Source organism: Pinus tabuliformis, chromosome 4_1 (assembly GCF_031772625.1).
Source record: "Pinus tabuliformis cultivar Carrire ecotype Pingquan chromosome 4_1, CPIR1, whole genome shotgun sequence".
NCBI lineage: Eukaryota > Viridiplantae > Streptophyta > Pinopsida > Pinales > Pinaceae > Pinus > Pinus tabuliformis.
The window spans coordinates 386,066,729-386,089,377 of record NC_142303.1 but is presented as its reverse complement, the minus strand read 5'-3'; the positions used below and the strand labels follow the sequence as shown (position 1 = coordinate 386,089,377).

The 22,649-nt window shown below is 39.0% G+C and overlaps 1 protein-coding gene across 8 annotated transcripts in view; it reads left to right on the top strand.

The window, feature by feature from the left end:
• The window catches only part of LOC149175906 (uncharacterized), a 193,652-nt gene that overhangs the window by 11,855 nt on the left and 159,148 nt on the right, over window positions 1-22,649 (top strand). For 5 of the 8 annotated variants that reach the window (XM_089419790.1, XM_089419785.1, XM_089419789.1 and 2 more), the window contains exons 2-12: window positions 8,017-8,172; window positions 18,082-18,156; window positions 18,289-18,387; window positions 18,626-18,700; window positions 18,837-18,935; window positions 19,098-19,301; window positions 19,433-19,531; window positions 19,768-19,866; window positions 20,011-20,109; window positions 20,209-20,301; window positions 20,430-20,519. In XM_089419790.1, coding sequence (XP_089275916.1) covers window positions 8,017-8,172; window positions 18,082-18,156; window positions 18,289-18,387; window positions 18,626-18,700; window positions 18,837-18,935; window positions 19,098-19,301; window positions 19,433-19,531; window positions 19,768-19,866; window positions 20,011-20,109; window positions 20,209-20,301; window positions 20,430-20,519 — 1,188 coding nt within the window. The remainder of the gene's footprint in view (window positions 1-8,016; window positions 8,173-18,081; window positions 18,157-18,288; window positions 18,388-18,625; window positions 18,701-18,836; window positions 18,936-19,097; window positions 19,302-19,432; window positions 19,532-19,767; window positions 19,867-20,010; window positions 20,110-20,208; window positions 20,302-20,429; window positions 20,520-22,649) is intronic. The other 3 variants (XM_089419783.1, XM_089419788.1, XM_089419787.1) reach the window with 3 other exon arrangements.

The window sequence follows — 22,649 nt, the reverse complement described above, 5'->3', positions numbered from 1 at the left end:
GGGGTAGCCTCCAGGACGGATTTGATAAGCACCAGCCTGCCTGCTCTGGATAAAAAACGATGGCTCCAGTGGGATATTCTTTTCTCGAATTTGGTGATCAACCAAGTCCAGTCGGCTATCTTATGTCCCAAGGGCTTGATCCAGAAACTTAAGTATTTGAAGCCCTGGTCAAGTGGCCGGGGATTATAAGGGAAGCGCTGCAGGGCAAAATTGGACTCCTGTGCAGAAGTGTAAGCCTGAGAAACGATAGATTTTGCATGATTTGCCATCATACCAGTGGCCTTGTAAAAAGTGGCAAGGATCTTTTCAAGAGCGATCGAATCACGAATACTTCCATCGAAGAAGATGAGGACATCATCCACAAATAGGAGATGAGTCAGGAAACACTGATCAATAATCTTTAATCCTGATAATCTGCCAATCTGCTTTTCATGGTAGATGAGTCTGCTCAGGCATTCCATGACGATCAGGAAGAGGAGGGCAGAGAGTGGACGACCTTGCCTGAGTCCTTTGTCAGCATGGAAGAAAGGAGAGGCAGAGCCATTAATGAGGAGGCTATAGGTGGGAGTTGATATGCAGGCCATGATCCATGTGGTAAAATGATGGGGGAAGCCAAGGTGTATTAGAAGCATTTTTATGTAAAGCCAACTCACCCGGTCAAATGCCTTGGCCAGATCGATTTTGAGGATGATCCCTTTTAGTCTTCAGACTCGGATGGAATGAATGGCTTCTTGAGCGGTACCAATGGCTTCATGTATCTGGCGATCTTCGAGAAATGCAAATTGTTCAGGGAGAATATGCTGAGATAGGATAGGCCTGATTCGATTTGCGATGATTTTGGTAATGATCTTGTAAAGGCAGTTGCAGAGAGAGATGGGCCGGAAGTCATTGAAGGAAGCGGGGGAGTCAGTTTTGGGGATGAGAGCGATAAAGGTAGTGTTGATAGCATTGTACAATCTGCCTGATGACCGACATTCCTCCACAACTTGAAGCAGGTCCTGGGCCAATCAATCATAGAGAGCCAGGTAAAATGCGATTGTCCACCCATCTGGACTCGGGCTTTTGTCTTTTTTAAACCACTTTAAGACCCCTTCAAGTTCCTCCAAGGTAACTGGTGAATTAAGTTCAATCGCAGCTTCCTCCCCCACATATCTAGGGAATAGACCAGCCACTTGAATGATATCTGCTAGATTGGCTTCTTGGGGGGATCTAAACAGATTCTGGAAGTGGGAGGTGCCCAATCTGGATAGCTTTTGGAAATTGTCAGCTTGCTCTCCATCAGGTAGAGGCATTTTCCAAATAGTGTTTGCAGTTTTCCTCCCCTTTGCAAAGTTTTGGTAAAACTTGGTATTTTCATCTCCTGCCTGTAACCATATAGCCCTACTCTTCAGTCTCCATGATTCTTCTCTCTCCTTAAGAATCTTGTCTTTCTGCATTTCAAGCTCAATCAGCTTTGCTTTTTCATCTGCTGAGGTAAAGCCAAGATTTCTGTCATCCATTAAATTGTTCAACTCAGCTTCGATGGCTGTAATCGACTGTTCATCCTTGGCTTTAGAAGTGTGGATTGCTTTGTTATAAGAGTGTTGTATATATATTGGATTTTCGACCCAAGTTTTCGAATGCTTTTAATTGTAACCCCTCAAAAGCTGCACCAAAGTCCTGTTGACTACTTTTGTTTGCCCATTTGTCTGTGGATGTAATGCTATAGACCTCTTCAACTTCGTGTCCATCTTCTCCCACATTTTAGTCCAAAATACTTTAAGAAATCTCGTGTCCTTATTTGAAAAGATGCTCCTTAGTATCCAAAAGTGCATCCATACTTGTCCAAAGAATAAGTTCGTTGCTTCTTGCTCATTAATGGTTTTCTTACAGGACACTAGAACACACATCTTGCCGAACCTGGTGATATCCTGACAGTAATTCCAGGTTGAGGAAGTATTTGGCTTGTTGCAATTATTCCAACAAATCATCTATCTTGGGGGGGGGTAATTGTTCTTGAGTGTAATTTTGGTTAACACCTTGTAATTGGTACACATTTGTCAAGTCACACCCTTCTTTGGCACAAGGATGACGGACAATCCACATGGTGAGGTACTTGGTCGAATGACACCTTGTTCTAGTAGCTGCCACAAATGTTTTTTCACCTCCCCCGCTTCTATAACGGACAACCTGTACAACCAAATGTTTGGCAACAAGGAGTCCAACATCCCCAACAGTCTGCACTTTACCCCACATTATTCATGAGATGATGCACTTGGACAAGCATGCCCCAATAGGTTTAGCAGTGTACCCATGGTTTGGCAGTTGATCCAAGGCCCATATGAGGTTTGTCTCACTCCTTGAGAGACATGGGAGGGCTAGCACCATCCTCTGAGCCCTCACTGTTGGAGTAGAACCAACTTATTCTATCACTAGGAGACCCATGAGACCCATTTTGTGCCCCAAACACAAAACCTGGGTCCACATGATGATTTGCATGGAGATTTAGGGGCCAACCCCTAGATCCACATTTATGGAGCCCTCTACACTCGACTTGTGTTAAAATTGGCAACTAGGGCCAAATTCCACCTCGGGACAACTCATTTGATGGAGATGATGATTGCATTAAATTCCTCTTTTTTGAGAGGACCAAAATTGATATAAAGACCATCTAATTCAGACAAGCAGAAGTGTGATTTTGAATTTATGCCCACACATTCAACATCCTGAGTGTTTGAATGTAAGGAGGGAGCAATCCTAGAGGCATGAGTTACCTTGCTTGTCCTTATTTTTCCTCCCCTCTTGTGCGCCTTTAATTCTTCTTGATAATGCTTTGTATTACCGCATATATCTCAAGGGTTAGAACTTGCTCTTTTTGATGTAGCATTTTATTACCCCTTTAAGATGAGTCGTTTCATAGCTCATCAGGATTGGGGCATGCAAGGGTTCCTTTTGATGTAATGGAGCATCATGTGCTTAGGAACTAGGTGATGGCCAATTAGGAGGGTAGAGCTCTTGCCAGGGTTTTGCCCACACACTAACTTATGTCCCGACCATCTTTTGCATTTTGATTTACTTCTTTTTCTTTCATTGTGGCCATGATATGCTTTTTCATTCTTTTAGCTGCATCAACCTCCAGGGCCATAGTTTTATGGCCCTACTCAAGGAGTGAACATATGGGTCCCAAATCCCAAAGAACCAATGACAGGTTAGACCTGAAGAATGAAGTTGAATATAGGGCTTGTAATGTGTGATGGAAACTGTCATATATGTATGGGATAATGAACATGCTATCTCAGTCTGGGTTTTCCAAGTAGTGTCCTTCTTATAACCCCAAGGCTTCAAGGGAGGTCCCACTAGACTATGGCTTAAGATTACCCCCCCTGGTAAGTTGAGAGAACAAAATTACAGTGAAGATCAGTCAATCTTCCAGATTACCCCTTTATCTATATCAAATGCCTAAAACAAACAAGCATAAGCATCGGATTTCAAAATGATCAGGTATCTTTTGAATAGTAGCCCACCTTCATCCAAGTGGTAATGCCAAATGGTGAGTGGCACATGGCTGATGCAAATGGTGGATGCACATGGCATATCATTGTCAAATAGTGGCTGTCAGGGGTTGTTGTCTGGCTCAATGTTGCACGAAGCGGGAGCGAAGCGGAAGCGCGGAGCGCGGAAGCGTCATTTTCCAAAAATCTAGGAAGCGAAGCGTCCGCGGAAGCGTCTGCTATATATATATATTTTTTTGCATTTATACTCAAAACAAACATCCCAAATACCAAATTAATTGTAGAAGACATGAAAACATGCATATTTTTGCATAAATCAAGATAGATATGGCATCCATGATTCCATTGTAGTTACTAGTATGTACAACAATCATCTATATTCTAGCTATTACAAACATACATCAGTATCAATTTGATACTGCTTGATGCCTATAAAATTTCATAGGACAAGCTCAAGCAAGAGAAGGAATGCAATCACAAGGAAAGTTATCAAGTTTCTATCAAGCAAGGGACTGTTAGAATTCAAGTTTGGGAATATGTCAGAGCTGGGCTCAATTGCTCATGAAGGCCACAAATCAAATTTGAAAATGCAAACCATGATTGCAAAGTCCTCCTTCAGCATTTAATGGAAGCAGCCAGCAAGGAGGCTTGGAGAGCTAATTCAAGACTATTTAGGGCAGCATCTCACTTGCTAGATCAGGCCACAAGTCAAGAAGTATTGATGCTTTTTCTGTGCTATTTTGTGGAGGGTTTGTCTCTGTTTACAAGGCTGCAGGAAGGTGCTGCTATAGCTGTATGAGGAGGAGGATTTGAGAACGCCAAGAGGCCTAGAAGGGACCTACTGCCCTAGCTGCAGTCATCTCAAGCAACAGCACAGGTAAAGGGGGGTGGTTCCTTGTCATCGAAGGAGATTCTCATTCTTCTCTAGGCCACAAAGAAGGGTTGTTTCTACAGCAGCTTGGGGGGTCTGTTTTGAGGGGGTGAAGGCCTAGTTAAGGTCCTCTACCCAGGCCACAGTCATCCTGAGGATCAGTGCAGTTATAACCAAGTATATTTTCATGTATATGAAGACCTAGACCTTGCTGTAGCAAAACCGTGAATTGTAGGAGGCTTGAGGAGGAACCTTAAGCCCCACCAGCAGTACATTGAATACCTAGTAGATCAGCATAGGTGGAAGCATAGTTGGACATAAGATCACAGTGATTTGAAGCAAGGTAAGGGCAACAAACTACATTAGCAAGAATTGCAGACTTTACAAGGAAGTCTCTCAGATCTACTCTCACAGTGTATTGATAATTTGATACTGCACCTCTGGAATAATTGGACGTTCGTTATATGGCTATGCTCTTGCTCCTGGTATGATTTACCAATAGTGTCATATGATCATTGGCATATGCTTCAGTATGATTCTTTGCATTATGACATTTGTTCATGACATCAATTCAATATGGACATGTCACTTGCTTCAGTCATATATATGTTATCGTTTCTCATATAGATCAATATTGGTATGGCTTCCCAATATTGGCAATGATGGGTATAAACCTATAAGCAGAGACTTCTTCATTCTTATATGCACTTAGCATTATGTATGGATATCACTGCTCAAATAGCTTGAGTATGGTATTGCTATGTTCTAATTACAGCAGTATATGCATGACCTCAACTTCAACAGTTGTATATATTTATGTGTGTGTGTGTGTATCAATCTCACAAATATGTATGGCATCCCTATGTATGATGGTACAGTATATGAATATATAGAAGTGCATCCATCAGTTCAGTAGATATATATATGGCTCTCTGCTTTGTACGTATGGTACCTCTACCCTTTTTCAATGTATATTCATTGAGTTGGCATTGTATTCAGAGCAGCAAGACCCCTCTACCCTTTTTCAATGTATATTCATTGAGTTGACATTGTATTCAGAGCAGTAAGACCGTATATTCAGGCTACAATGCTCAAGTTATATGGTATTAGGAATCCTATATGAGAATGATGTCATAGTGGTGTAGCTGTAATATCCTCCATCTAAGATATCAATGCTTTTGCTATTATTGATCACTGTATTGAATGCGCAGTATTGATTTTGTTCACAATCGTATTCCTTCAACAGTGTCAGCACATATATAGATACACAGTTTGAACTCCTTAGCTAAACCGTCCTATGAAATTTTATAGGCATCAAGCAGTATCAAATTGATACTGCATCCATGATTCCATTGTAGTTACTAGTATGTACAACAATCATCTATATTCTAGCTATTACAAACATACATCAGTATCAAACATACCGCGGGTTGCGTCCGGGTTGCGTCGGGGTTGCGTGCGGGTTGCGTGCGCTTCCGGGTGGGTTGCGTGGCGCAACCGGATGCCAGAATCGCCCTCCGAAGCGCGGATCCGGGCCACCGCCACCTAAAAACCAGGAAGCGTGTTTAAAAAACGGAATCGCGCCACCTGCAATTTGGAATCGCGCTTCGCCTCGAGATTCCGAAACGATTCCGCACGGGTCGCGGTTCCGGGTTAGGATCCGAGGGGGGGGGGGCGATTCCTGCAACCCTGGTCTGGCTGGTTGTCAAATGTAGGAGAAAATTTTTCTCCTATGTTGTTACCGATTTTGGTGGGTAACAGGTACACACCATCAAATTGGCCTTCTCATGGGTGATTCTTGTGCAAATTTCCCTTTGTGAGTTTTGTCTACATTTGCAAGTTGCTTCTTTTGTGATTGATCTATACTTGCAAGTTGCACCTCTGGTACAATTATTTTCATTTAAGCACAATCCAAATTGCCTTTGACTTTATGATGGAAAAATAAAGTTATGCTATATGATCCATGATTGCTTTTTGCTGCTGGTTCTTATGTTCTTTTTCATCAACTTAATACTTAAAAATAGTTGTAACACCTGAAATTAATAGACATCATCACATGATTTCTGTCCACCGTTTTGCGTATTTTGACGTAAATTAGTTGTATTTTCAGACCCAAACTAGCATCAGCTTGATTCAAATCTGAATTCTCAACAATTCTTACATCTCTTCTCGCATGAATTTAATTTGTATAGGGATCCAAAAACTCATATATGCTTTCTTTTGTCAAATATCCAGCAAAAACAAGCTTTCTACATGTGACATCATCACAAGGAAATAAATCCAAGATCTGTAAATGGCTTAGGTTTGGTTTCTTCCTTGGCCAAGTCTCCTCAGGTTTGACTTCTGTTACTCCTTTGGGGGAACTTATATTCAGTAGATGCATTGATTTATGCATTGCGTTCGCGCAATACCTAGTTGGAACTGATTTTCCATACAACCTTTTCTTTACCGTGACTATGATGATTTGATCTTTGGTTTCTCCACCACCATTTTGCCTTCAAATCTCCTCTTTCTTACACATTGAACAAACATATCAAGCTTCTCTCCACAATTTACTGTAAGAGTGCTTATTTTTCTACCACATTCTTCTTCAAATGTTGTCTCAAATTTCTTCAAATTATCTAAGGCATTTGGATTTTATTTAAGAAAGATGACCCATAAATTTTGTGAAAATTATCTAGAAGAATAAAAAATGCCTTGGATAGGATAGGCAAAAATATTGTAGATATAAAATCATTTGAATCATTGCCAAAGAGACAAATAATTTCTTCGAGTATGTCATGTATGTAGTGTTTCTTTTTCTCATATCTGCATGTTGAAGTCTCATAAATTTTGAAGTTGTGGGGTAATGGTCACCTTTACATACCAAGATTGTGATACACATTGGGCCAAATCTAGAATGGTTGCATCTTTGCGATACCATATTCTGGTTTCCAAACCCTACGTTCAAGTTCCCTCATCTCATGCTTTTGGGACATAGATTAATCTTATCAGATCAGAGAGAATTTGGGTGCAATGCTGTTGATTGTGGTTGACTACTCATTTTTCTTAATTTGTATATTTGGTCATTTATAGTCAAACATGTTTATGTAGTACAATGTATAATCAAGTTACCCAAAATGATCCCACTAAGAAGAGAATAAAGTGTGGACTAGTGAGGCCACTGATATTAGAAGATATTCATATACATGATTAACATTTGGTTGCACTGCATTTTGCTTTTGTTAACAACTGCTAGACTTTAACATTTATAATACATATATGCCAAGTAGTTCCTTATGAGGTTTTGTATTTCAGTACCACAATGGCTTGTAGATTGTTGAGAAGATGTTGAGCAACGTTGTATTCTTGTCACATATAAAGTGCATGTTTTCTTGCCACACTTCTTTTGAAGCCATTTTTCTAATTGACTATAGACATGAAATGGGCATTTCTAATGCAAATCTGTGGGCTTTAATACTTGTTGATGTATTCTTAAAAAATATAAATGATAGGAAAGAAGTATTTATTTACTTATTTTTAAATTTGAAGAAGAACCTTGTACCATCTTAAATGTCTTTTACAGTTAACTTGCTCAAGCCTTTTTTGTTATATGTTTCTACAACATTATCTCTTAGCAATTGATGTTGATCCTTCTTTACTAACTTTATATAGGTGCAAGGTTTCCACAACAACGAGTATAAAAAATTCTCATCAGGAATAGAAGCAAAAGGATACCTTGCTGCTCATGGAATTAATAGTACACGTTACATCACCAAAAAGGCTCTTTTGAAAGATCCTAAACATGGCCAAGATGCATATAAGAATCAGGTATGCTTGATATTGCTTAGAAATAGGAAGTATTTGGAGTGGACTTTGTATATATTGTATTGTGAACTCCATTTTTATTATTCTAGGTGAGCATAGAAATATTGCTAAAATGTATCACAAAATGTCCTTTGAGAGTCTAAGTACCCATCAAACAATATCCTTTTACATAATCCAATGAAGGAGAGTGATTCCTTAGAGAAGTACTTGTGCAATATATGGGGATGTTAGTAAACTATTTAATAAAGTGACTAATAAAAACCTCTATCCATTAGTTATTATGTTGTTTAATGCAACACACATTTTGTTTAATGCAACAATAGGATAATTTTGTTGATGTCCACAAGTGGCTACAAGGATAGGTCAATGAGACTAGAAAGTGATGTAAGAGGTTAGACACTAGAAAATAAAGGGAGCCATTATGCTGCATTAGATATTGATGTATGTAGATGAATGTACCAAAAACATCTCCATCAACATCAATCACCGTGGAGTACAAATGGAATCCTTGATAATGTCTAATAGGGAGAGCTTGGCGTTGAGAGGGCATCTATAAGTGATATTGTGAGGATCTTGAAGTGGTTTGTATAAGCTCTCCTAGAAATTGAAGCCTAAGAGAAAAAGCTTGTGATGGGTGTTTGATTGCTCAAGTTGGGCTAGAAAGAAATATTGTGCTCAAAATGGGTGCATCTTTGTGTCCTCTTGAAAGTGGATTTTTCAACAACAAACTAAGAAGACTTAAGTTGTGTCACCATTCTAGTATCGTCAATATCTAGGGCAAGGGAGTTTGCTTGATATTAAGCGCCTTTAATTGTTAATATAGGTTGGAAGGTAGTGATGAACTTGGCAAGGTAAAGTTTGGATGAGTCCCATAAAGTTTCTTGCTATTTATCATTAATTTGTTGAGATCATTGTTTTAAAAAATGGTCGAGTCGACTCGGCCGAGTCAGACCGAGCCAATGCCTGGCCGAGTCGGCTCGGTGGTTGAAACGGAACGACTGGTCCAGTTGTTACCAAGCCAGTGATTGACTTGGTCGACTCGGTAACAACTCGATTGACTCGGTAATGACTCGGCGGACTAGGTCACAACTTGGCCGGCTCGACTCTTTGACAAAAATCCTGAAACACATTTGTCAAAAGTTGTTCCGCTTCCTACATATCAATGGTTAGGCTGTTGTTTATTGCATATTTATAGCCCTAAAGTAATCTATCACCATGAGAAAGTCTTGAAAATTACAAGGCCGAAGTATGGTTATCCTAGTGGCATGAATTAGAAAACTGAAACAATGCATTGAGCCATACAATGTTTTTAAAAAGGAAAACGTTCTAGAAATGGACTAATAAATACAGATTTACCTCTGATTGTTCTGGAGCTTGACCAAAATTAAATCAAGGGTTTTGAGACTTCATTAGGGGCACAAAATTGGTATTATTGTTGTTGTAGTCTAGTGATTATCCTTAGGCTGAGGGAGAAAAGAATCCTGGCTAAGTATGAACTTTGTATTGGACAGTGCACTGGGTGCTATTTTGATATAATGGATATATTCATGAGCCTACTTTGATCATATGTTGTCTTCTCTCTATATTCTAAAACTTTGTGTTTGGAAACATGAATGAAAATTTCTAAAATTATGTTTTTTGTTTTTGTTTTTGTTTTTTTTTTTAAATAAATGTTTAATGTATTTTTTACAATGATCGAGTCATTGAAATCAAATCGGCTGAGTTAATACCGAGTTGGAGTCGGAGCTGACCCTCGGTCGTTTCCGAATCGGAGTCGGAGTTTTAAAACATTGGTTGAGATATTTTGGCTAATATTCACTTGTTGCCACTTGCCAGCTCAATATGCGGGTAATTGAGGCCCTTTATGGATTGATTCATTGACTTGTGGGTTGTTACACCTGTTATTACACTTTATTCTATGTTATTCTATTTTAGGGTAAGGTTGGTCTTGTCTCCTCCTTGGGTCTAGTGCATTAACCTTAGTGGAGTGGTATAAATACATCACCTCCCTCATTTGTAGCACAATTTCATTGAAGTGTGTTTATTTATTCTTTTTCCTAAAGACACTTCTGCTTGTGTTACACACTCTCTTGAAGTGTTATGCGCTAGTCGTGTAAATTTTTGGAGTTAAACCGTGTTGTTATATTTCAACTTGTTATCTTATTGGGTTTGGGTTTGTTGAAGAAGTCATTGTATATCATCCACCTCATGATTTCTAACATGTCATTAAAGCTAGTGTGGATTTTTACTCCTTTGTTCAATAGTCTTTATGGCCTTTTTTCATATCTAAAATTAGGGTTTCAACTGTAATTGTTGTGATAGATATGGTCTTAGGGTTTCAACACCCTCTTTTATGAATGTGTTAGCCTCTAAATTTGCCCCCTGGCAGATAAGGAGGGTTAATGACTAACACATTTCATTAGGTTGGAGGTTCAAAGACATATTTACATACAACTTGGTTTAAGTGAGGGATTGGTTCTAATGGAGATCAATGCAAAAGCTTGTGGTAGCTTTGAAAGGTCTTCTGCATAGGTTTGGTGTCTTAGCATGTAGGAAATAAGTTATTACCTCTTTAGGTGCTTTCTGGATGGAGTAAGTGATTTATGCCTTTTTTCCTAAGTCTAACTTAGGAAAAGTAAAATAATTAAAGTCGATTAATTATTGTGGACTATTAAGTCAATTTGAAAAGTAAAATAATTAAAGTCGATTAATTATTGTGGACTATTAAGTCAACTTCTAAGGATAAATAATAAAATTATTTAAGTGACTTAGAAATGATCTCAACCGTTGATCTCCTAAATCTTTGAGAAGTGAGATTAGGGTTAGGGTTTTGGGCTTGATGAAGATTATAAATGAAAGCCTAAGGGAGAGGTGAAGACACAACAAGAGAGAGAGGGAGCTACAATATTTTTGGGAAAGCGATTTCTCCAGAGCGAGAGGCTCATATAGATTGAGGAGAAAGAGGAAGATTGCACGTTTATTTGAGAGCATTTCCAGGAGGCCAAATTGTTGGAGATTGCAAGGCTGAATCGCTGAATCGAGGAGGAGGTTGAATTGTTGGAGAGGTTGATTTGCTAAGGTCAAGTTTTGAGGTGCAAAGGCTGTTAGAGGGGAAGGCTCAATGTTGAGTTGCAAGTGAGAGGTGGGCCTAAGTGGAAGCCTGTTCAACTTGTTGACTAAGTTTGACCATGGTGTTACTAGCCATTGCCTCCTTTGATTGGAAAAATTCAATCTGGCTTGGACTCGTCTCATCAAACTGAACTATTGGAGACCAAGTTGACTTTTTAACCATTGGGACTATTTTGCATTGTGAAATGTATATTGCCTTTGGAAATGTGAAATGCGTATTGCCTCAAGTTTGCAACAATTTATTCCACAAAAAAAGCTGCCCAGTGATTGCCCTAGTCCGCAACAATAGACTCTGCAACAATGCACACTAATGTGGGTTAATAATCTCAGAAATTCTCATAGAAATCCGCTGTCAGAAACCCTAGTAATTTTGCTCCAAATGTTGCATCTCCTGAAGAAGAAAATGAACTTCAAGATTTAATTCAAGAAGGCCAAATGGCCACAAAACGCCCAACGAAGCCCTTGCCCAAATCATAACCAGATCAAGTGAATACCCAATCAACCCATAAAAGAAATTTGACCCTCTTCTCAATTTTTGCGTGACTACTCTAGGTCAAGAAGTTATATAGTGAATAGCCAAAATATCAGCGATAAATTTTCATTCCCTTGTGAGGAAGATTAATGCATTTATATAGATTGTAAGACATATCCTGAGGGCAACTAACTTGAATTATTTTGGAGGGAATCCAGAATAAAATTCAATTTGAAATTTGAATTTTGGCTTGGAGCCAAAACCTTTGGACCAAATTTGATTTAATTTTTGGACCAATTTGATTTAATAATAGTCCATGAAAATCCTTCAATGATAATAATTCAATGAAAATCCTTCTATGCCCATATACGTTAAATAACTATCGAATGACGGGATGCCACTTCACCTCCTTTTGGGGGCATTGACCACAACAAGGGGGCTTTGACCTTTCGAGAGCCATATGTTTCAAACTGTGAAGAGCTACGAGGCGTACCATATATCATTAGAATCGGCATGACAAGGACCATCCAATGAAGGTGATCATGATCCCAAAAATCGTGATTTGCCATGTTGTCTTTGTCAACAAAAGCGGGGCTTCTTCTGGCGCTGCTTGGGTTGACATCAATGACAACCACTTTTCAACAAAAAGAGCTCATTTCAATGGGATGATAAAGCAGAATGATGTTTTGAAATTTTAAAGGAGATGATGTTGACCACCCCTATGTCAACAACTCTAGATTTTTCAAAACCTTTTGTAATCTAGTGTGACGCTTCAAGTTTTAAAATATGGGCAGTGTAGATGAAGGATGGCCACCCTATGGCAGTTGAGAGCAAGAAGCTCAATAGAAAATAATGTCTAAAATTTACATATGAGAAAGAAATGCTCACTATTATTCACACTCTAGTCAAATGGTGAAAATATCTTTTGGAAATCAACTTCTATATATGGATAGATCATAATAGCCTTTAACACCACCTCTATCAAAAAACATTTTCTGCAGAACAACAAAGGTGGGTCAGAAAATTTGCCCATTTTGACTTGGAGATATTACACAATAAAGGAAGGGACATTGTAGTAACAGATGGTCTCTTGTGAAAAGACGAAGAGTCAAAGTCACTTGTAGTTTTGTTTGTAATTCCAAAATGGTCAATAAAATTTGAAGTGAATATCAAAAGAATCCAGAAACGTGCATCATAATCAATATTTTTATTCGAAACTCTAAATTTGAATGGAAAAATGACATCCTTTGGTGTAAAGGGAGAATTTACTCAACCCGAACTTCATGATTGAAATCTAAGGTTCTCAGGGAATCCCATGATTTGCCAGCAGCAGGACACGAGGGTTTCTTCGAAGCCTACTATAATGCAAGCCAATCATTTTATTGGAAGGGGATGAGTAAATATATTCAAAATTATGTAGCAGTGTGATAAATGCCAAGGAAATAAAAATGAAAACATTATGACTCTTGGGTTGCTTCAGCCCCTATATATTCCAAACCAAAAGTGGGAAGAAATATTGATGGATTTTATTGAAGGACTACTCATGTCAGATGGAAAATACAATTGTTGTAGTAGTTGACAGACTCATCTTTGCACACTTCATGGAAGTAAAGAAATCAGACTCTGCGAAACAAATTTCTGAGGTATTTTGCAAAAAATGTCTACAGATTGCATGTATTTTCAAAAATCGTTGTTAGTGATAGAAATGCCAACTTTAAGAGGAACTGTTGGAGCAAAATTTTCAGACAAATCGGAATGTAACTCAACATGAGTTGAGTTTATCATCCCCAAATAGACGGTCAATTAGAAATTGTAAATAAATGTTTGGAAGCTTACCTTTGTTGTTATGTAATAGATGAACAAAATAAGTGGTTTCAATGCTTACACCTTGTTGAGTGGTGGTACAACTCTTTTAATCACACTTCAGCCAAAATGACTCCATTTCAAGTTTTTTATAGTTATGAACCCCCTAGATGGAAGGAATTTTCTATGAAGGAAACAAAATTTCTAGCAGTAAAAGATCATTTAGAAGAAAACTGAAGGGCCCTCTCAACACTAAGGGAAAATCTAAATATTGCAAGAAATTGTATGAAACAAGTAGCTGACCAACACACAACAAAAAGAGAATTTGAGATTGAAGACTAAGTATTTGTGAAGCTTCAACCTTACAAACAAGCTTCAACCAAAGTTCTATGGACCGTATTAGATTAGCAAAAGGATCAAGCAAGTAGCATTCAGCTTGCGCTTCCCTGATAAAGCTGCATTCACAATGTTTTCCATGTATCTTGCCTTAAGAGAGTATTGGGCGAGCACCAAACAAACATACAACACTTTCTGTAATGGATGATGAAGGGAAGACCATTTTAGAACCAGAGGGTATCATTATCATCAAAGAAAAGAAATTATGATCACATAATCAAAGATTATCTTATTAAATGTAAAAACTTAGCGAATGAAGAAGGCTCTTGGGAGACACAGCATTTTCGTCAACAACACATTACCTATGCTTTGAGGACAAATCATTTCTTTTGAGGGGAAGACAATGTTATAAAAAGAATAAATCTTAGTTAATGAGTCAATGAATAGACATTTATTATCAGAAAGACACATCCATTAGTGGAAAAGCTCCCCGCCTAGGTATTTATAATGGGGGCCCTCATTGTAATATTCATCTTATCTGTTATCCATATATATATATATATATTATTGCTTATTCAATTCTTTGTACCACTCTTACCCCCTGGTATGATGAACCTCCTTCCCTTTGAAACTGATTTTTCATAGCTTCCCTAGTTTCTTTCTCTACTTCCATATTGTCGAGTGCTTTATTGGTAATATGAATAATTTCTGGGTTTGCATTTGGGAAAATACCTGGAATTTGTGCAAGGAGATATTTCAACTGGGTGATTCTCCCCACTATTAGCTTCCCACAAAACTTGTAGTTGAACCTTTGTCTATTAAACCCCCCTTCGTGTTGAGCATATTCCCACATAGCATCAAAATTTCCTGGCATTTTCTCTTTCAATCTTCAAATTGCTTACTTCAGATTTCAAAGTAATGATTGAATCTGGTGGACAATTTTTTTTGGATAAAATTAAAATCAGATTTGATGAATCAAATCAAAAAAGTTTTTTATTAAAAGAAATCAAATTTCGATAAATTACGTTCTACTTAAGTGGTGATATCTTATAGTCCACTAAAACACAACAAGAAGAGGGGTAATTGATAGGCGTCCATAAACCTAAAAAAATCTGGAAAAAAATAACAAAAAAAGGAAAGGAATGGTTTCTCTTACCTATATGCTACATTCTCCAAGCTATACGCTGCAACACTCCACAGGACACTCTCCCATTTCCCTGAGCAGAGGCAACTCAGGGCCAAGGGCCAAGCAGGATTCTGCCTAAACCACCAGACGATCGACCACATCCTTACTCTTCGTGCGGTGATCGAGGAGGCTAGGCATTGATCCTCTAATGTGTACTGCTGCTTTGTAGACTTCCGGAAAGCCTTTGACTCAGTCTTGAGGGAAGATCTTTTCCAGAGGCTAAGAGAGATTGGCATTTCCTCGACTCTCCTGACAGCTATCATGCGCCTTTATGAGGCCGTCCTTGGCTGTCTCCGCACAGTCGGAGGAATGTCGGATTTCATTCGAAGCACCATTGGAGTCAAGCAAGGATGCCCCCTTTGTCCTACTTTATTCGGGATCTATATCGATGAGCTGAAGTCCTTCCTTCGAGAGCATATCCAGGATACAGATGGGTGTCTTCTTCACCAGGTCCTGATTTCCATCCTCCTCTTTGCAGACGATATTGCCCTTATAGCCTCCTCCCAAGAAGGCCTTTAGAGACAGTTGGATGCTCTCGCAGCTTTTTGTGACCGGAGGCATCTAACTGTGAATTTGGGTAAAAACCAAGGTGATTATCTTCAATGGAGTCAAGAAAATCTCGGACTTCCACTTCCTATTTAAAGGAGAGGAGATTGAGATTGTCAACACCTATACATATTTGGGAGTTCAGTTTTCAGGGCCTCGCTTCAGCCTGCGGCCAGCCCTTTAGCCTCGGATCAACAAAGGGTATGGCTCCCTAGCCTTTCTGGAGAGGCAGTGTTTCCGGCACCATTTTCGGGACATCTCGTCCAAAATGAGCATCATGGACACTTTGATTCGCCCCACAGTGCTGTACGGCTCAGAGATTTGGGGTCCCTCTCTCCTAGAGTCAGATTGGGCTTCAGCAGAGTGGGTCCAGACCCTCCTTTTGCGCTGTTTCATTAGGTGTAAGCATGCAGTTCCTCAGCACATCATTTTAGCAGAGTTCGGGGTTCAACCTTTCTGCCTAGAGGTGATATTCAGGTTAGTGTCGCTCCTGCACAGGCTCCGAGGCCTGGCAGACGCGAGGAAGGGTCGTGACAGATACCCATATTTAGCATATTGCTCCTCGGAGAAAATGGCTCGTATGCAGACAGGCCGATCCAAATGTTGGTACACCGGTGTGACAGAGCTTTTGGAGGCTTCAGGAATCCAGATTGATCATCTCCCTCCTTTTCAGTACTCTCTGAATGCTCTAGGCCACCTCCTTCCCAATCAACAAGAGCTGAATAAAATCATTAAGGAGGATATTTACAGACGATACATTCAGACTACATGGACCAACCCTCCCAATGGGTTGCGTCCAAAAATGGCCTTCTACGTGGAGCATTGGCTGGAGATCAGGGATGGGCTCATCATCAGACCCCAGTACATGTTCCAACATTGGATGCATGCCCTTAGAATCCCCCTCGGATAGCTCAGAGTTCGGTCTCACAGCCTCCGGGTGGAGACAGATCACCACATCAATAGGGCAGATAGGATTTGCCAGCTCTGTCACTTACAGGAGATAGAGACAGAGACACACTTCATCTTCGGATGCCCTGCTTACTACGAGATTCGAGGTCGTTTCCATTGTCTCTTCAGGTCTTCTCAGACTTTGACTAGCTTCCTCAGATATGTTGATCCGAGATGCCTTGCACTTTATCTCCAGGAGGCCTTCAGATTTTGGCCCCGTTTTCTTCAGCTCCCGACCAAATCGGACACCACGCAGAAGATCACAGACTTATTTAGGGTGCTACCATCAGCGCGGGGCACCAAAAGAACCATTGACCGACCCACAGACACTGAGACCAGATCAGTGCGGTCCTGGGGGGGCCGACCCACCAGACTGCACCAACGCTCCAGGATTGGATCCACCCCTGGGAGGCGCCCTAGAACTTCCAAGCGATAGCCCAATATGCCCACAGGACAGCAGACTTTGACAAGCTTCTCTCAGTTTTCTTCTCTCGGCCTCGGATGTTAGGAGTAGGAACTGGACAGGGGACTCCTTCCCCCCCCCTTTTTTTCTTCTTCTCCTTCTCTGCTTCATCGCAGTGCTTTGTTTCGAAGCCAAGAGCTTCTAGCTTCTATATTTACATTTACATGTGTTTTCTGCTTTTAAAAAGAAATGTTAAAGGGGACCGTTTGGTCCACCGGCTTGACATGATGTAATCATTGTAACCGACAGTCCCGTTGACCTATTATGGTCATTTGTTGGACATTAATAAAATTATCTTATCTTATCTTATCCTACCTGCAAATCTGTCCACAGTTGAGTGCAGTGAATCCCCATTCCACAAAAAAACAATGAGGAGCAGTGAAACCGCTCTACTCCTTGTCCTTGGCTGAAGGAAATCCGGTCTCCTCCTTCCTTGCTCTCCTCTGTCCTTGGTCTGTTCTCGAAATAATGTAGAAAAATCACTTTATGTTGGGCTTGTCTGCAGCTTCACCACTTTTCTGGTACAGTTTGCGATGTTTTAAAAAAGTACGATGTTATTGGCCAGAAAAATTGCACGCATTTTTGCTGGCAATAGCATTAGTCTTGTTGAAATCAGAAAAAAGTGCGATGTTGGCGATAACATTGTGCTTTTAGCAACACTGGTTTGTAGGTTTAATTTATTGCCTCTTAATATATAGGAGGATTTCTTAAAAAGGCCTCTAAATCAACAAACATGAAGGGTTGATTTCCCAGATTCTGACAATGTGCGAAGCCATTGTCCGGATATTAATTTGGCAAGGCTGTTATTTGTTGAAATGCTTGGAAGGAGTTAACTATGTATGATAATCTCGTTTTTGAGTGATCTCTTGCATTTGGCTATCCGTGATTTTTGTGTGCAGCATCCTCTTATATTTTTAAAAGCTTTGAAGAATTTAGTATTGTTTATATCCAGACATTTCTTGCAATTTTTGTTTTTTATTTTTATATTGTGGAACATTGTTTACAGTATTTGCTTCAACATTTTCTCAGCCAGAGGAACCTCTTGCCAAGGCCACTAAATCAAAAAGATCCAGGAAGAAGCTTGGTGCAACAGAGTCTAATGAGGCAAGAGTGATTTTGGTCGCAATCCATTTTATTGGGCGATGCTCTTGTAATATTATTTGAGGCAACAAATGCATTTATATATTAATTAATGTTAATACATCACCTCATTCTGTGTTCTTGGCGTATTGTCAGGAATTGTCTAAGGCCTCTTCAGCAATAAATAAACCACTTGGGAACTCATCTAAGTCTGCAAGGTCAAGAAAGGAGGTTGATGCAGCAGGTTCAAATAAGGTATACATGCAGCTATTGTAGCTCATGCTTCACAAACTGTTAAGGTTTCCTCTCTGCAAGCAAGTTTTGCGAGAGCTTTTCTGTTGGTCTGCAGCATTTGGGGTATCTGTTGGCAACATGGCCTTATTTATTGAAATTCTTGGAAACGTAGATCTTTTTGTTTGTGAACATTTCATTTGCAAATGGTTTCTCTTGTGTGGGACCATGTTTAGAGGGTTTAATTCAAGTAGCTTCTCAGGTTGAGGAACCTCCTGCGAAGGGCACCAAATCAAAAAGATCTAGGAAGAGGCTTGATGAAACAGAGTCTTACGAGGCAAGTGTACTTTTGGTTGCAATGCTGTTGCTTCATGTTGCTCTTGTTATGATATTTTGGTAACATTTTTTTTTTTTCATAATGACAGTGATAATAGTTCATCCTATCCTCTTTTCTTGTTGGACTGTATTTTCAGAAATTTCCCATAGCCTCTTCACAACAAACTAAACTGCTTGGAAACTCTTCCAAGTCTACAAGGTCAAGAAAAGAGGCTGATGCAGCAGATTCAAATGTGGTATACATGCAACTAAGGTTGCACGTCCCTTATGAAATGTCAAGATTTTCTTGTACAAGCATGTGTCATGAGAGCATTTTATTGTCAGACCATTTAGGATATTTGTTGCCAGTTTAAACCTCTGATTTGCTAGTTGTATCTTCCATGCGACCATATTTACAGGATTTGCTGCAAGCATCTTTTCAGCCAACGGAACCTCTTAAGAAGGCCAATGTATTGAAAAGAACCAAGAAGAAGCTTGATGAGGCAGAGTCTAATGAGGATTTGCTTCAAGCATTTTCCCAGCCAGAGGAGCCTCTTGTGAAAGCCAACAGATCAAAAAGACCGAGGAAGAAGCTTGATGAGACAGAATCTAATGAGGCAAGAGTAATTTTCATTGGATTCCTTCCTACTTGATTATGCTCTTGTTATAATCTTTCAGGCAACAAATGCATTTACCAATGAAAGAGTGATGATAATTGATCCCATCCTCTGTTCTTTGGGGACTTTATTTTCAGGGATTGTGTATAGTCTCTTCACGACTCGATAAACCACTTAGAAACTCTTCTAAATCTGGAAGGTCAAGAAAACAGGTTGTTGCAGCAGATTCAAATGAGGTATGCATGCAACGAAGTTTGGACTTCCTTCATGAAATGTTGATGTTTCTTTTATGTAAATAAATTATAGGAGAATATTTTTGTTCACCTGGACTAGTTGGGATATCCATAGGCAGTATTCTCTTATTTTAAATTGCTTGGAAGAAATAAAATGTTTATTTTTTATTTTTTATATTTTTATCTATCTGTGAACATTTCATTTCCAAGTAGTTTCTTGCATGGGACAATGTTTACAGGATTTGCTTCAAGCATCTTCTGAGCTAGAGGAACCTCCAGCTAAGATGATTAAATCAAAAAGAACCAGGAAGAAGCTTGACGAAACAGAGTCTAACAAGGCATGAATACTTTGGGTTCTAACCCTTGTTACATAGCACTGCTGTTGTTATAATATTTTAATTTTTAGGCCACAATTCCTTTTATCTATGAAAATGTGATCATGATTCATCCCATAGTGTTTTTTTGTTGGACTGTTTTTTCAGGAGTTGCTTGGTGCCTCTTCATCACTCAATCAACCGCTCGGAAGCTCATCTAAATCTACAAGGACAAAAAAGAAGGCTGGCACAGAATATTCAGATAAGGTATGCATGCAATTAATGTTAAACATGTCTTATGAACTGTTGAGGTTTCTTCCCTGAAAGCAAATATACAAGAACATTTTTAATGGCATGTGTTTGCAGGATTCGTCTGAGGTGTCCTCTTTATCAGACCCTCTCGTAAACTTTGCTAAGCCAAGAAGATCAAAGAAGATTGGTGTAACAAGTTCTAATAAGGTGGGGAAGCATTTTGTGGAAATGCACTTTACGTTATACTGAGTGAAGGTGATTAAATCCTTTCTCTGGTTTTGTTTGGATATACTCTTTACTGCATCATTTTCATGCTTTTTGAGCTATGTTTACAGGATTTGTTTCAAGTCTCAAAGAAACCTCTTGAAAAGATCACTAAATCTAAAGAAGATGGAAAAAAGCTTGTTGCAACAGATTCCATGAAGGCAAGTGGTTTTTCTTGCTTGCAATTCTTTTTAATTGAAATGCTGTTATTTGTGCTATCAAACATAAGAAGGTGGTGAAGGGAAAGCAATAGGTAATATAGAGATAGGTCAATGATACATTGTTCTTTGAAACATGCTACTACCAGAGTACCCCAGTCTTGCCACCTCCATTCCAGGTATTGTTCTGGATTTGTTGATATCTGACATCAAGGTCAATTTGATGCTCTTTGCTCGCATCTTAGGATAGCAGGACAAGTAGGCATTGATAACTTCCTTCCTACTTCTGGAGATATGTCAGGCTTAGATGTTAGGCTACTTTCAAGCCGGGTGGGGGGGGGGAAGCACTCTGCCTTTAATGACTACCTGGCTTGGCCCTCTTACGAATCCCAATAGTCACAGTAAGAAAGAAAATCCCAATAGTCTTTGCATTTTCTATATTAGATCCCTTAGCCCAAACAACTACTTTGCCATCAATAAATGCTATCCTGTCTCCTTTATCTTCTAAACAAGAAATATAAAGCAAATTCCTTTTTCAAACCTGGAACATAGAGGATGTTGTTGAGATGAATGTTTCCACCAGATTCCAGCTCGATAGAAGTAGATCCAATCCCTTTGACCAAATAGTTATTTTTGTCTCTAAGTTCAACTTTGTGAGAAGAATTTCCTTTTGATAGAGTACTAAGATGTCCACATTCACCTGTCATATGCCTTGAAGCTCCACTATCAATTACCAATGTGTTGTCATCTTCAAATGAACCTATAAGAGTAGAGTAAAAACTTCCATCCTTGACTTTTCTAGATAGTTTAATAACGAAGTTGGTGATGTATCCTTTAATGGATTCAAGGAGAACCCTTAGAGCCTTAAGACCATCCTTCATGTACTTGGCCATTGAAAAGGAAGAGAGAGAGAGAGAGTTGCTACAAAGATGCCTTAAATCAAGATCACCAACAAATTGTGATCTTCAAGCTTCCTTCCTTCACCTTAGCTCTCATACCATGTTGAGAAACCAAGTGCTATGTGGTTTAATGCTTGATTCCTCTTCTTGATAATTACTTGTGAATATTAGTTGTTTTTTTATTACTTTTATGTCTTTTTCATCAAGCAATTATACAAATATTCAAAAACATAAAGATCACAAAGAACACCAAAAATTACACTTCTATCTAGGGTAGAGCCCCACAAGGGGAAAACTCAACAATCCTTCTCTTATAGAAATAGATCGAAATGAGAGATATCCAAGACCAAGACCAAACTGCCACAAAGATTCCAAGTCAACCCTCCTCCAAGTCTCCTCCAACAACTAAGTCAATGAAAATCAACGCTGGTCAAACTTTCGGAAATCTGGTCAAAACACAATTTTTGGCCTTGCAATAGAGGCCAAATTTCGGCCTTGTAATAACTTTAGATTTTCCTAAGAAATTTCGCATGTGTGAACACAAATAGGGTAGAAACTTTGACTTTTCTCTCTCCTTTGACTTCGACTCTTTTTCTTCTTGATTAGGCACAAAAATAGATAGATCATGATGTGATGAATAAATGGTTCTCCAAGATGTTGAGTTGACTCTTATATATAGCTTCCTAGGAGGGTCGAATAGGTGCCACATAGGCCAACTTGTCCAAGGAGAGATGTTGGGTAATTTAATTTGTGGTTAAATTACTTCATAATTTGTCAACCAAGGTTCGTGTACTTGTGAAGTGCATGTGCACAATATATGCTAGGAGTTCTATGTTCGATTTTAAAAGATGAAATTGAAATAAAATTTCTATTGAAGCAAAGTGTAACTAGATGAATTCATATCATTCCTACGCACATGTTCTTCAGATCAAAATTGTTCTTTCGAAAGCAAACTATTCTTAAAGGCGAAATCAATTGAAATTTCTATACTATCAAGCTGAACTGAAACTTACTCTACTTGAAAAGAATTAAAATTTACTCTATTTGAACAGAATTGAAGAGATTATTCTAATGAGCAGAATTGAAATCTTATTCTACTTGTAGCAAATTGAAATGTTATTCTAAATATTGGAAATCAAAGTCTCTACTCTATTAAAAAAAGAAATCCTTAATCTAAATGCTTCAAAATTATATCAAGAAACGTAACTTCAAAGGAATGATCCAAAATACAACT